Source organism: Hylobates moloch, unplaced genomic scaffold (assembly GCF_009828535.3).
Source record: "Hylobates moloch isolate HMO894 unplaced genomic scaffold, HMol_V3 SCAFFOLD_9, whole genome shotgun sequence".
NCBI lineage: Eukaryota > Metazoa > Chordata > Mammalia > Primates > Hylobatidae > Hylobates > Hylobates moloch.
Genome location: NW_026652284.1, coordinates 6,817,484 through 6,832,436, shown reverse-complemented (window position 1 = coordinate 6,832,436; position 14,953 = coordinate 6,817,484). Strand labels below are relative to the sequence as shown.

Below are 14,953 nucleotides of genomic sequence, written 5' to 3'. Positions count from 1 at the left end.
GGTACCCCCCACCCCCAGATCCTGACTCCAGCAGGAAGGCAGGAGAACTGAGAGGGGAGGCTTGTGGCGCGGTGACGCCTGTGTACAGCTGTGTGCACCTGTGGGTACCTGGCGCACCTGTGTTCACCTGTCTAGGCAAAACCATTTGCCAGGAGTCTGAAGCAGGTGGTGTGTCTCCCGTGGGAATATACAACCTGCATCCCGAGAGCCACTGAAATATTAATGGTGCTAAAAGCAGCGATGACACCATGTCATGGGACTTCCTTGTTGAGCTAGAGTCTCTGACACGCCCACACAGACCAACATCACCAGCTGGGCGCGGCTGGAGGCCCAGCAAGCTGCTGACGTCCACACGCAGAGCGGGTCACCCACGGCCCACGTTTTCCACTGCATTCTGTCCCACTACGTCTGGATTTCACTCTTTGCCCTTTGAATCACTTCAGAGGCGAAAGAGAAAGTGTTTCCTTGAGGCGAAGTTTTGTCTTTTGCTTTGGAAACTACAGTCTCCCCTTTGCTCCAAAGGAGATTAGAATATTAAGGACACAATGTCAGCTGCAGATTACATGAAAAGGATAATTAAACAAAAGCCCCATAGTATAAGCCATCTAGAAGGGAAGTTAAGCGGCTTCTGCATTCTCCGCATCTTTGAAGGATATTCTTAGAGAGGCAGGAATTGTCTGGCTTGATAAATAAAGATAGTAACCAAACTGTATTGCCCATTGTTCTGGCTGTACATGAAAAGCAATTGTTTAGCCAAGCTGACAGCACACGCCGTGGAGGCATAAACCCCTCTGCCGACGGAAGGCTTAAGAGACTGACAAGTTCTGGGTAATAAGACTAATTAATAATTTCCATCTCTAAGGAACTGCGGCTCCGGCAGCTTCATCCTTCCTCTCTCCCAGTTGAGCCTGGGCAGCCCAGTCCCTAAGGGCTGAGGGACAGAGGACCGTTGGCAGGCCAGGCCAGGAGAGGTCCTGGTGGCAGTCACAATGGATGGTGTGCAGCAGAGGGGCTTGGGGAGGGTGGCATGCCGGAGACAACTGCCAGAAGGCAGAGCTTACATCTCACTCAACCAGACACCAGATTCCCGCCTGAGGCTGCGGAACAAATGAGTTTTGTTTCTAATCACACAGTTGCATCTCACAAGCCTAGCATTTTGCCATTTGCAAGGTGGGCTGGATAGGACCTTCTCAGGGGACCCCCTTCCCCAACCACTGCTACTTCTACCCGTCCAATCCCCTAGAGTAAAAGCTGCTGGAAAGGGTCCTGGTGGGGTGACAACAGCCACCACTTCCCAGGGGGCTGCCGAGTCCAAAAGATCTCTGTGTGTCTTAGCTCAATTCATCTTCCCATTCAGCTCAGGAGGGAGGTATTTTATTTTATTTTACCAAAAAGGAAATAAGGTTCAAAGAAGTTGATTCGGTTGGCCAGAGTCACTTGGCTTATAAGGGTGGAGATGAATTCAAAACCTTTGGCTCTGGTGGTCTCATGTAGGTGGCCAGGAGGAAGACTTTCCTGACGCCCCGAGGTCTCCCCTATACTCAGTACCCACCCGTCCACACGGCCTGCAAGGGGACCCTCTGAGAAAGCCAACTGGATGTCCTCCTGTCACCCAGTCCCCAGAAGCGGGGAGGGGCGAAGGAAGGAATCAGGAAGAGGGAATCTTCTAGAAAATGCCCAGCGACTTTTCTCAGAGAGGATAATGGCTGTTTTGGGAGCTCTGCCATATTTTCTGGAGGCTTTAGGTGGGTACAGCAGTGGCCTTGGCATCGTAAATTGCAATCAAGCAAAGATGTCTGAGCAGGAAATACTATCCGCTCTGCCATGCAGCCTTGGCAAGGGTCCTGAAATCTTAATGGAATTGAGCAATTTTTTGCATAGCACCGTAAATTCCCAGTGTCTACCTTATCTCCTCATCATGTTATTCAAGGGACATTAAATGGAGAAAGATGTGGAAGCTGCCAGCTAGAATGAAGCCAGACCCAGGAGGCAGCTCAGGAACCCTCTGGCTGACACAACCTTTCATCCTCAGCTCTTTTCCAAAACCCGCCCCTCCCCAGCTGCAGGAGGGCTTTGCCGTTTACTAGTCCAGATGAAGCTTTCGAGGCGGCTTCTAAGACCAGGGCTGGGTTTCTATCCCCGGCCTGCAACTTCTGGACTGAGTGAGTTTCTCAGTGTCACCATGGTCACTCCTGCCAGGGTTTCCTCCTACCTGGGGCACCGCTGGAGCCCTGGCCTCCCTCACACCCCCTTGCCCTCTCCTAATTATCTAATGGCACAAGCGTCTGCTGGGGTCTTGTCTTTCCTGCAAGCTCTGTGAAGCGAGCCAGTGTCTGGGTCTTCAGCCAGCCTTCCCTCTGCGTGGCGGGGGCTGCGGAGGCCCCACCTGAAGCACAGACCTAGCCTCCTTTCCACATGGTGACAGTGACTAAAGGCTGGCCTCACAGGCAGGCCGAGTGCTTGCCCGCAGCCTTCGATGACTGTTGTTATTGCTACTGATGACAGAATGAGGATGAGGATGGCCACTGCTGTCACTGTCAGCTGTGGGGAGCTTGCATGGCCATGTTGAACCTGCATGCACTGGTCTGGTGAGGCTCTTCCTGTCCTGCTCTCTTCTGAGCCAAGCAGAGAGACAGGAGGATTCCAGGCCCTTCCCCATGCTCCCCTCCAGATAACCTGGCTGGCGCCCATGCTGGGACACCTGTCCTGAGGGCCTCTTCCCAGACAGCCCTGTGCCGGGTGAGGTGTGTGGAACTGGCTCATGGGAACTGGGACCCCTCAAGTGGCCTTGTTGGTCTCACTGAGCACTTAGCACCGTGACCCATGCTTGCCCCATGTCAGAGGGCATGGAAACACCCCCTCCCCATTTCTTCCAGCCTTCAACTTTGGGCTCACCTCCTCCAGGAAGCCTCCCCTGACCACCCGGCCCATTCTGTGTCTCCTTCTCTGGATTCACCATCTTGACCAGCTTTAGGGACCACCAACTAGGCTAGGGTCAGGAATGGCTTTGACACCACTAGGTCCTCCATCTGCTGTGCATGCAAGGATCCAAGGGCCCAAATGTCAGGGCCTGGACACTCCTGTCTCTGCTGCCGAGTTCCAGCTACCCCTTGGAGTGGAGCAGGCTGGCTCAGTGTCCCCTGCCGAGGCCCAAGTGCTCTGCAGCGTGCCCATGGTCAGCTCAGCTGTGGCAGCCAAGGGTGTGGAAGAAAGGCCCCATCAGACCCCAGCCTCACAGGGACACCCAGGGCCAGGGCAGGGGAAACTCAGGGTTTATGTCAGGGTCAGTCAACCTTTCTCTTGCCCTTCTTGGCATCAGGACTGGCCCCTGTGAGGCCAGCAAATCCAGGCTCTGGAAGCCGCTCTTCCTTCTCATCTCTGTTCACTGCACATGTGTGCCCCATGGTCCTGGCCACTGTGGCCTGTGGGCTCCCGCAGGACAGGGACCATGTCGGTTTAAAGGGCCTGGACCAGGGCCCTGCCTACCCTATGTCTTTTGGAGCCCCTTATTCTCTTCCTGACCCTCAGTTTCTTCTTCTATGAAACACTGGGACGAACTCACCCCCGCCCTGTTTCCTTCCCAGGGTAGCTGTGAGAACCAAAAGCCAGGCCTTGAAGTTCCTGATCAAGCGCTCAGTGGCTGTCACCCACAGCCAGGGCTGTGGTCTCCTGAGCCATGCATGGTGGTGAACATGTATAGGGCGACCTCGGCATCAGCCACGTCCCCACTCTTGGTGGCTGAAGGTAACAAAGGGTGCTTATAACACCAAAGATACCAGGGCTGGCCTGCGGGATGGTGCGCAGAGGGTCTGGCAGGCCTGGGACACCTTCCCCTCCCTGCTGACCCCAGATGTGGAGGCCAGGACCCCCCAGGGAGCGACTTGCTTCCTTTCCTTGAAGCGCATGGGTCCAAATGTCCTCTTTGGGGCAAAGTGTCAGCCTGACAGCAATGCCTCCTGTTGCTCTAATCCCCCCCACCAAGCCTCATTTGGTGGGAGCCATGGAGCCCTGCCTCAGCGATGGATGGCAGTAGAAGGCCCAGGTACAGAGCCAGTGCTGTCAGGCTTTATTTCCCAGCCACTTCCATTTCACTCTGATGAAACATAAAAATGGTTACTGAGCAAAAAGCTCGGGTATTTTTTATGAAGCTATAATATTCTCCATTTTAAGAAAGATTTTTAAAAAAGAAGAAAGAAAAAGAAAGAAAGAAATGATATCCTGTTCAGAAATTATATCCTAGAGATGGCCTGCCGGGAAAGAGCCCAGCTCATCCGGGTGGAGAGGTCCCCACCACCAGGAGGAGGCCACGGACTGAGGGGTGAGCACAGCCACGCTCTTCTGGGTGTCCCACTTGGCCTGCAGTCCCTTCCATGACCGAGCTCACCGCCAGGGCAATCCTTCCTGAGGGCTGCAGGGCATAGTCCTGGAGTGGGGTGCGGGGAGAGGCTGAACCTCTGGGGAGACACTTGGGTTGCCAAAGATCTGCTCATTCTCCAAAAAGACATCAAGTCTGTTGGGTGGCTCAGGGACGTTTATTGCAATGACAGCACCACCGCGGTGTAGCCTCTGCTCCCTTCTCTGTCTGGGCTGCAGAAGGGGGTGGTATGAAGGGTAGAGAGGCTGCCTGTACCAGCGGGGCTCCTGCCTGGCTCAGGCTTTGGGAGGGGCTGGCTCAGCCTGGCTCAACCCCTCTGGGAGAGAGAAAGCCGAGGTGGGATGCTAGGGATGGGGTGGGGATGTCACAGATGCTTTCTCCGGGATTCAGGATGTCAGCTTACAGGTCTACCTGGCGCTGGCAGCATCAGGCTATCATTCGTGGGATGCTTGCCCTGTGCCAGGAACTGGGTGACATTTTAAATGCACGACATCAATGCAGACTTCACTCCCCCAACAGCCTCTGCAGTCCATGCTGCTGTTAGCTCCATTTTATGGATGAGCAAACGAGACTCAGAGAAAATAGACAGACTGCCCAGAGTTACACAGCTAATAGCTGCTGCTTTGCTGTTGGCTCCATTTTATGGATGAGCTAACTGAGACTCAGAGAAATTAGACAAACTGCCCAGTGTCACACAGCTAATAGGTGCTTCTTTGGGTGATCCTAACCCCACTATTTGACAGGTCTAAATCCCTCCCCACACAGAGGGCTGATGGTAACCATCCACTCACCCAGTGTTCAGGGGGGTGGCCCCGGAAGGGCAGCCTCCTGTGTGGTTGCAGCGGGCAAGGGCTGGTATTCAGGGACCCTGCAGGGTGCCTAGACCTGACACAGCAGCACGCTTTGGTGCTCCCAGAAGAGACATGTCCTGAGGACCCTTCTTGGGGAACCAGAGGCAGTCGGCTCAGAGAGGCCATCGCGTTCCACAGCCAGGTTCTGGTGTCAGTAGAGAGAAATATACACTAATGCGCCACTGTGGAGCTGGGCTCATCTCAGACCCACCATGAGGTGCCACCGTCCCTCGAGCTGGGCCAGGAGGGCTCATGGCCTGCTGTCTTCTCTGTTGCCTGGGGGTGCCTGGGACTCAGTTGCCCTCAGGGACCTGCAGGGCCTGTCCCTCTGAAAAGATTCTTCAGCAGTGAGGGGGCCCCACGGCCCCTCTTGAGGGCTGCCGCAGGAAGGGAGGACTCCCTGGGGGCATGCCTGGGCTGAGGCCTACAGGGCCTGTGTCTGGGGCAGAGGCTGAAATGGCTGTTGGCTGCAAGGTCTCCAGAACAAGGAGCAGAAGTGGCTTCTCTGGGGCCTGAGTATGGAACTCCAGAGGCTGTAGCAGCCTGGAGAGGCTGCTTGCCCTCCTCCTTCTCCTTGGGGGAGCCCCGAGCCTAGGCTTTAGGACTGCCAGTCCCTCTGCCATGGAGCTGCCCCAGCCCCAGCTGTTCCTCCTATGGGCCAAAGGGCCGAGTATGCCAATGGGACCTGCTCTGGCTGGAGAGATCCATGTTCTGGCTAACTCTGCAGGGCTCCCATGGAGGGCAGATGGCCTGGGGCAGAAGCGGAACCGGGGCGTCTCCCCCAGGGCCTCTCCCTGCAGCCTTGCCCTTCTCCCCTCTCTGGGAACCACCCTAGGAAACCCTGCTTTCAGCCCAAGGGTGGACAAGAAGCTGACCACTCTCGGGACGGAATGCTCACTGATTTGGGGATCTGGGGCTTCAGCTCTCCCCTGTGAACCTGGTTTCAGAGCCCCAGGCCTTGTGGGGAAGCCTGGATCCCGCCCAGAGTCAGCCCCATTGAGAAGGCATCTTCTTCCTCTCCTGGGGGGTGGTGTGTCCCAGGTAAAGGCAACTTCGCTCCTGGACATGGGGGCCCTTTGGGGCCAGGACCGCCTGGAGTGAACCCCATGGTGAACTGGCATTGTCCCTGCCCCGAGTCCCCACTCAGCAGCACCAGCCACAGAGGCTGCTGTGGCTGGGCTCTGTTCTGGCCACAATGCCTGTGGTGCTTAGTCTCATGGTGCCTGCTCTAGGGGGTGATGGCACCCCTGTGCCCTGCACCCACTACTTCTAGGGGGACCCAGGGCTGGCAAAGGCTCATGTGGGGGCTGCAAGCAGAGAGCATCCAGGCTGAGGGCCCAGCAGCTGTCCCACTTTCTGGCCACTTCCATGATCTGTGACAAGGTGCCCAATCTCTCTAATTCTCAAATGCCTCATCTATAAACAGGGGTGATGGTGGTGCCCCCAGGGGAGGCAGCGGAGGGCAGCGATGGTTGCCCCCTATTGACTGAGCAACTGTGGAGCTTCTCAGAGGCTGTTTTCTCCCAGGTGAAGTGCGGTGCATGGTGGAAGCTCACTGCCCAGCCAGGAGTCAGCACCAGAGGCGTCCAGTGGCATGGTCACCACTGCTGGTGCTCAGCTAGGTCCAGGCAGAGCTGGAATCCAGCTCCTCAGACTCTGAATCCAGGGTCTCCCAAGGAGCTCAACTCCTAGAACTCAGGCTCAAATATCTGCCTGCTCCAGTGATGTGGGAGCCCCGACCTGCACTGCCACTCTGTCCTGTGGTCTCCTAAAGCCCCAGGGTCCCCGTCTCCCCGCAGCCGTGCTCTTGCCCCCACAGGCTTGGTCTGTGCTGCCAGCATGGGCCAGGAAGGACCCCCCCCCACTGCCTCCACCCAAGCAAGCCGGGCTTGGCAGCCAAACAGCCCCGGCCTGGCAATGGCAGCCATGCGGGGACACACCCCCGCTTCACTCGAGCATGGAAAGCAGTCATTAAGCATTTTAGAGGACAAGGGCACAAAGAAAAACACTCATTAGAAGCAGAAATAGTTTCCAAATGAGCCATACAGAATCTGCAGGGAAGTCTGGCCTGGAATGGGGCCCTGGTCCCCTGAGGGGGCAGGCGGAGAATGCAGAGAAGGACGGAAGGTGGAGGACCGGGAGAAAGGGGCACACGAGGAGGTCAGGGGGCCCTGAACCTCTGCTGCCTACCCCTCAAAACCATCAGAAAATCCCAAACAGGAGGGAAGGCTCTGTCCAGCTCACCCCTTCATGCCTCCTCCACCTCACGAGGCTCAGGGCCCTGTGGCTGCAGTGACACCCACATCAGGCTGTAGAGGCAGTAGCCAAGGCATTGGGAGAACGGAGCACTGCTCGCTCCTTCCCTGACCGCTGGGTGACCTGGGCCTGGCCCTGCTCTCACTGGGTCTCAGAAACCCTTCTAGAAAATGCACTGGGTAGGCTCAGGGGAGCCTGAAGGCCCTGTCAGCTGTGACACAGAGCCCCCTAGCAATGCTGAGGATGTGTGCCACCAGCAGAGGGGAAGAGGTGGCCTCCTCCAGGTCATGGCTCTGGCCCTGCCCAGCTGGAGTGGACTGAGCTCAGGTCATCTGGTCCCTCCCCAGCTGTCCTGGTGACCTCACGTGGTGGCCACTGGTCATGCCAATGGCTTTATGCACCTGTGGGCCAAATGGGCTTTAGTGCCCTGCCTGTGCGAGGCTCCCTGCCTGTCTCCTCGCTCATAGCCTAATAGAATATTTGTCAGCAATGGAGAGATGGGGAGGGAGAACATGACAGAGAGAGAGGCAGAGAGAGACAGAGAGCCTGAAAGACAGACAGACAGACACAGACAGAGGTAGCACCCTCTCCTGAAAGCCCGACGACTCAGAAGCTTATGTGCCACATCAACTCAGGCCCTCCTCTGTAAATCGTGGCACCAACCCTGAGCTCCAGGCCCCGAGTCTGCGAGGCCTGGTCATTCCTGCCCCGGGGTGGACAGGTCACCACAGCAGAACATGGCTCTCCCAAATGCTGGCTCCTGCCCTGTGGTGGCTGTGGCTCTGTGCTGGGCACTCAGGGGAGACAGGAACACACGTCTCTCCCTTGGGAGCTAACTAGTTGGAGAGGAAAACCGAGGCCAACATAGGCAGACATGCCCACTAAGTGCCAAGTGGCCTTGGGTGACATCAGCTGGAGCATCTCAGAGGGCAGGAGTTCACAGTGGGCTGGCAGGAGGCGGCCACTGAACTGAGGCTACAAAGGTGGGGCAGTGGGTGCTATTCCTTGAAGAAAGTCTCCTTTTTCCAGAAGCACTTCTTCCTTTCCTTCCTCCCTCCCTCCTTCCTCCAATGCCCTTACCTTTCTATAAGGCTCACCCCCTACAGGGGGCCGAGAGAGCATGGCCAGCCCATCACTCCCTTTCCTAGTGCCTCCTGCATTCAGAGGACCAGGCTGGCTCGGGGCTGGCATCTGAGCAGCCTCCTTCCTCAGCTCCCAACATGGGCACTGCCCTGACACCTTGGACCCCACCTAATCCTTTTTCTTGGTAATTGGTGTCAGAGACAAACTTGAGCCAATTTCCATCTGAGCCAGTATCTCATGACTTCTTTCCTATTTAACATCAGAGAAATGAAACCTGGCCACGCCATCATTATCCTGGTGTTGTAATTAGCACCAGAACAAATTGCCCTGAGCGGTACCGGCTGCCACATTGGCTCTGGGCTCCGAGCAGGACGTGCATTGTGCTAATTGCTTTGGCCTTAGCTCCTTAACCTCCTGTTGCCCCGCACAGACCTGGGGGAGCAGGAGCCTCCCACACCTGTGTGCGCTCCCTCTTTGTGATCTGATCACAGAAACAAGTCTGACGCTGGAGGACACAGAGGAGAGGGGTGGGGAGGGATGGCTCCCCCAGGCTTGGGCAGAGAAGATGAAGAGGCCCCAGCTCAGCCATGAAGAAGCCTGGTCCTGCCATCCTGGCCTTCGGGGAGACTCCGGCTTCCCCACCAGCTGGGAAGTAACGAACCAGACACACATGAATCAGTCCGGGTATGTCTCCAGCATACGGAGGCCGGGAAACAGGAGCGCCAGTGAGGGAGGGCTGGGGCAGAGAGCAGGACGCCTCTCCTCCCTTGGCCCAAGTTGAGGAACGGGAGCAGCTGAATCTAGGAGGGATCTGGAATGAGCAGAATGCAGCTTGGGAAGTCATCAGCTCAGACCTCGTGGCTGCCCAATGGTGTCTGATTCCAGGAAAGTAAATTTAGTGGAATTAAAAAGCCACAAGGGCATGATGGAATGAGGGGAGGCAGGCAGAGGCGTGGGTGCAGGAGGAAAGGCCTGGAGGAGCGGGCAGCTGGGCTGCTGGCAGGATGCCAGCTTCCAGGTGCTGCCCCGACAGGAGGGCAATGGCCAAAGAGGTGTTCTGACCGGGGGCATGAAACCGAAAAGGAAAAGGGCATAAACCAGACCCATGGGGCTGGAGGCCCGGGAAGGAGTGTACAGGGCTGCAGGCTGCTTTGGATAAATGGTGTTTCTTGGGAAGCCAGAGTTTGTCCCTGGGGACTCAAGGACGTGCTCTGACTCTGACTCAGCCGCCAGAACTCTGGCCTCGGGTGGAACCCCACCCTTCATTGGGGAGAGTTTGAGAAAACCCTCTGCCAAGGGGTGGAGCACTTTGGGACCAATTCCTAGTAACAAGACCCCAAAAGCCTCATCCCACGACCATGTGACAACTCCCCTTCTCAAGGACACAGGTCTGAGCAATTAGAAAAGCAGGCGCTAGCACGTCAGCCTCCAGGGGAGGCAGAGCCAGGGAAACTGATGACAGGGTAAGGTATTGGGAAGCAGCCTCTGGAAATCAGCACGTCCCCGGACCGTCTCGGGCGTCATTTGCTACTGAACTTGCTGAACCACAGACAGCTATTTCTGGGAACTGAGGGAGAACGGAAAGGGTTTGGAGGCTGGGGCTGGGCAGAGCCGATGGATAGAGAGCCTTGTCTAGGCTGAGCCCAGCCTCCACATCGAGATGACTCCAGCCCTGGGGGCACCTTCGAGACCAGCTCTCCTGGGACCATCAGCCTCTCTGTACTCCGTGGCACATGTGACTCTTTTCTCCCTGAGCTTGTGTCATAGCAGTTGGGGGACTTGCTTCCTCAGCTGCCAGGCCCCTCCAACTACACCCCTGCCAGGTCAGAGAGATCCGTAAACCATCAAGGTCCAGGGGTTTGCTGCCTTGAACAACAGAAAGTAGAACCATGGTGGGAAAGGCCTCAGGCAACAACTCCTGGGTAGAGGCAACAGTAAGAACTTGGGGTGACAGAGGCTGGCCATGGGGAATGGGTTCTACCAAGAACAGCTGCATATCAGAGGATGCATTTTGAAAAGGACCTATGTCTAGTCTGACTGCATGGATCCCTCAGACCTTCCCGCCCACACGGCAGGCAAGACAGCTGGCAAACGACCCCCAGAGGGCAAGAAGCCAGGTGGGCCTCCTGCATCTACCCCCCCCTGGCTCAGCAATGCTGTGCACAAACACCATGGACAGAGATCTGGGCACCAGGCCACTCTCCCACAGGAATGGCCAGCATGCCCAGCCATGACCTGTTCCATCCCTGCCACAGCAGACATCACAAATCGATTACGGAGCTCCTTCCCTCCTTTCCCCACAGCTATCCCAATCAATCCAACTGTGCCTGGCAACCTCCGGGAGCCTGTTTCCCAACACGTGCCTTGTAACTAACCCACGAGAGAAAATGAATTTACAGCTTTCAGCCAACAGGCATTTCAGGGCAGGATACTCGGCCTTCTTTCTTGTCCTCATCAAAAGAAAACTGAGGTGTCTTGGAAGCTGGAAGCACCTAGGTTTATTTCCCATCAGTGGGTGAGAGCTACCCCTGCCACCAGGCCTTCTCCCCTTCCTGACACCTGACAACACCAGCCCAGCCACTGAGCTGGCCTCAGGGCCGCAACAGCCGAAGTCTCCCTAGGCAAGCTCACCAGGGCTCTCAGCCCGAAGCCATGTCACATGTGGAGCCCCACGCCCTCAGTGCCCTCCACAGACCCTTCCCGAGCACCGGTGACAGAAGAAGAATCCAGTCCCAGCCACCTACCTGAAGGAGCCAGTAGCACCTCCGGTGGAAGGTGGGGATGATGGAGGAATGGACATAGCAGCCGTACAAGCACTAGGGAGAGAGGAAAAACGAGAATTCAGTTGGAAAGAGGGAAGGAAGGAAGGAAGGAAGACGGCGCAACAGAGAAGGAGCAAGAAGGGGCCACAGCCGCCTGGCAGCGGCCCAGGGAGACCGAGGGCACCTCTGCGTCTGGCTCCAGCTCCAAGACTAAGGCTCTGGGACAGCACCTACGAAGCCCTGTGGGGACATGCCAGCCAGCAGACTCGATGGGCAGCTGGGGACTTACCCTCCGGGGGCCACAGAGGCATCGAGAACCCAGGACAGCCAAGGACCAGGGAAATGTACCTACATATGAATTTTCCTGTAATTTTAGGGGCTTGGAGTCACTCTGTAGTTCATTCTTAGAGCCTAGGTTAAGACCCTTTGGGGTATAGGGAATGGCTGATGGTTACAGAATTCATTAAAACACATGAAACATACACGCTACAGACCTTTCCTGGCCAGGGGGCCCTGGCCGGTACGAGCCCAACCAGGGGGGACAGGGTGGGGCGGCACTTCCCAGGATGGGCTTCTAGAGTTTGTGGGGCCTCTTGTGCATCCCTGCTTGTTGATTTTGCCTACTGTTTATTCATATATTTGTTAAGTAATCCTGCATCTTTTGCAGATGGATTTGGTTTCGGAAAACAGCCAGAGCCAGGTTGGAGAAGGTGGGTGGAAAGTCAAGGTCAGGAAGGGTGGACTGTGGGTCGGGATGGCTCTCGGGGGCCTGTCACCTAGACCCAGGTGAGCAGAGTTGACCGGTGGGTGGGGTCATCGGGGCTGGCATGTTGGTGAGGAAGGCCGCCCTGCTCTGATTCTCTGGCGCTGCCTGCGTGTGCAGAGCTGGGCACCATGGGCCAGGCTTGCTAGTGAGATGGAGAAAGGGGCCTAAGGAGAACTACTGATCAGGTCCCTCTTGCAATCCAGCTGGAGGGTCTGAGTGGGAGGGAGGGGCCCAGCCTTGAGGAGGTCATCAATTTGGAGAGGAAAGTCTCACGGCACCCAGTGATGGGGGCCCCCACCAAAGCCAGGGGCAAAGCTTTTCTTTTGGCGCCTCTGATTCCAGACTGGAATGATCTCCCTTCCATCAGCTTCAGAGTTCCCCTGGCTTCCCGCTGCATCCACTCCAGAAGGGGTGGGGCACAGAGAGGAGGAAAGTTCCTCAGAGCCACACAGGACATCCGCCAGGTGGGAAAAGGCCCCCCCCACCTCACCTTGCTCATTTTAATCGCACTGTTGTCCCCCACACCCTTGAACCAGCTCTCCAGAGAGAAATGCCACCAGTTCTGCATTTAAAGCTTTCATCAGCTATTATTTACATCCCCCAAAAGAGGGAGTGCAATTTGGTTGAACTAGGAGTCCATTGGAGCCCTGCCTGTCTGATTAGCAGAGTTGAAAGAGAAATCATTTTGGACTATGGGATTCTGGCTGCAAGAAAATCAGATTTCAATATGTTAGAACTTTTACAGATCACTGTCAGCTGGGACTTAAGCCCTGTATAAACCAAACAAACAAAGCGGAAATTAATTTAAACGATTCCCTTGCAATTCTTGCCCATGAAATGTATTTATTATTAAGAAAGCAATATTCTTTCTTGACTTTTCTGGTTTTCAAGACACGGTGTTTTGTTTTCGTTGTTTTGGTGGTTTGATAACTCACTCCTTGCCGAAGGAGATGCATTTTTGTCTAAGCGTTTGGTTGCAATGAACAAGCAACCCACCTGTGACATTCATCAGCTCCTTTCCTTTGAAATTTGCATGTTCTCACAGGCAGGTTCATTACTTTGACTCATGTGATGAGCCAAATGGAGGGAGATATCAATGGCTGAGGGGTGTTTCTCTCGTCCCTTTGAAATAAGAGGTTTCCATCTGCTGTTTCCCCACTCTGTGCCTCTCTAGACTTTGCAATGACTTGCCCTCTTCACCTGTCTTATTCTCTGTCCGCTACTTTCTCTTGGACTTGAAAAGACCGTGGTTGGTTTTTACCATCACTTCTCCCTCGATTGCCTGCCTGTCGGCCTGGACTGGGCTTCAGCATCTCTGAACCCCACACTCAGAGGTGAGAATTTCCCAAACACCAACTGTGTTTCCTCTGTGAACCTACAAAAGAAGAGGAAGGCCCAGGCCCGCTTTCCCCTGAAGCCTCCTAACACCAATCTGGCCTACCCACAAGTGCCCCAGACGATCCAATAAGCAAAATGAAGTTAAGATTAAAGAAACACTGCTGTTTCTACATCAAGGCTCGTGCATTTGAATCAGAGGAACCCTCGGGGACTTGTTCCAGAATCCGGTTACTCCATTTTTAGATACTCCTCTAACCACTGTGGCAATCCCATGCCCCTGGTCTCCTTGGATGAGAAGCATGGTCCTCGGATGGTGGGAGGGATGGGAAGTGCGGCTGGAGGCAGATCCCCGATAGGCAAGGATCACGTCAAACAGTACCAGAGGAGGAAAGAAAAAAGCTACACAAAGAGCCCCAGGGACTGAGGAAGCCCACGGGGAATGGGACCCCTTCCATGTTGCCTGGCTCAGCACACTGGGCCACCCCGATGGTTGGTTATTTGGTTAATTTACCCATCTGCCTTCTCAGAATGGGGGCTCCTGAGGGCATGGGGCCTTAGGCTTTTTGAATAAAGATATCCCAGTTCTCCCCACTGGCAGCTCCAGGACACAGGTCCCACGAAAGGACTCCAGAGACAGTCAATGTTTAAGTTTTGCCCGTGGCACCCTGAACACTAAGGACTTCTAATACACACTAGAAAACAACCTTGAAAAATGGCTCTACATTTAGGGCTTAAAGGGTTAAGCTTCAGTTTCAAGGAAAGCAGACTTGTGTGGAGTCGCACTTTGCTGTCCAAATGGGGAAAGCAGCTCACGGCAATCCCCTCCTGATGAGCTGGGGTGGCTGTGAGGGCCTCGCCGAGAGGTGGAGCCTGCCTGGGGTGGGAGATGTGTGACTTGGGCTCCGAGAGTCCTTGTCCTGCCAGCCTGCACCATGGGTACGATTCTAATCCTTTCTCTCGGGTAGCTGTGTGGGCTGAGAGCTTATGCAGCAACGGAACCCTCGGGACGCTCCTTAGACCCCCCGTGAGTGTGCACCATCATCAGTGACTGTCACCGGAAGGGGACATCAGAGGAGGCTGCAAAAGCTTTAAGGATGAGCAGGGTTTGCTAAGGGAAGCATAGCAGCAGGAAAAGCAGCTGGTGAAGGACAGGAGATTCCCTCTCCCCTTCCATTCACCCCTTGGCCCAAACTACCCCACGGCCCAGCCCTGACCCCAGGCTCTAGCTGCCACCACCTCCCTCACTCTGCAGTCTTTTCACCAGATTCCAGGCCATATGACAAGGTCATTACCAAGCCAATTGGGGATTAATTGCACAATATTCCATGAGGCCGTGTGGTGAATCCATTCCCTTTACCCACTAATCAAAAAAGCAATCAAGTTTGTCTGTAGTGATTTGTGTTGTACAAACTCCTGGCGCTTTTTGATCAGGCTCTCGGGGTCCTCTGGGGTTTCCCCAGTTGAGCTTTTCACTGCGGGGAGCCACATTCCGGGGCTCATGGATAAATCTGCGTAAGTGTGA

General features: G+C 55.4%; 1 protein-coding gene across 15 annotated transcripts in view; it reads right to left on the bottom strand.

Moving 5' to 3' along the window:
* CAMTA1 (calmodulin binding transcription activator 1) overlaps positions 1–14,953 on the bottom strand; it is a 975,709-nt gene that overhangs the window by 291,397 nt on the left and 669,359 nt on the right. For 13 of the 15 annotated variants that reach the window (XM_032758772.2, XM_058443996.1, XM_032758776.2 and 10 more), the window contains one exon: positions 11,310–11,381. The exons of the other annotated variants lie outside the window; for them this stretch is intronic. In XM_032758772.2, the coding sequence (XP_032614663.1) occupies positions 11,310–11,381 (72 nt within the window). The remainder of the gene's footprint in view (positions 1–11,309; positions 11,382–14,953) is intronic. 15 annotated transcript variants of the gene reach the window in all.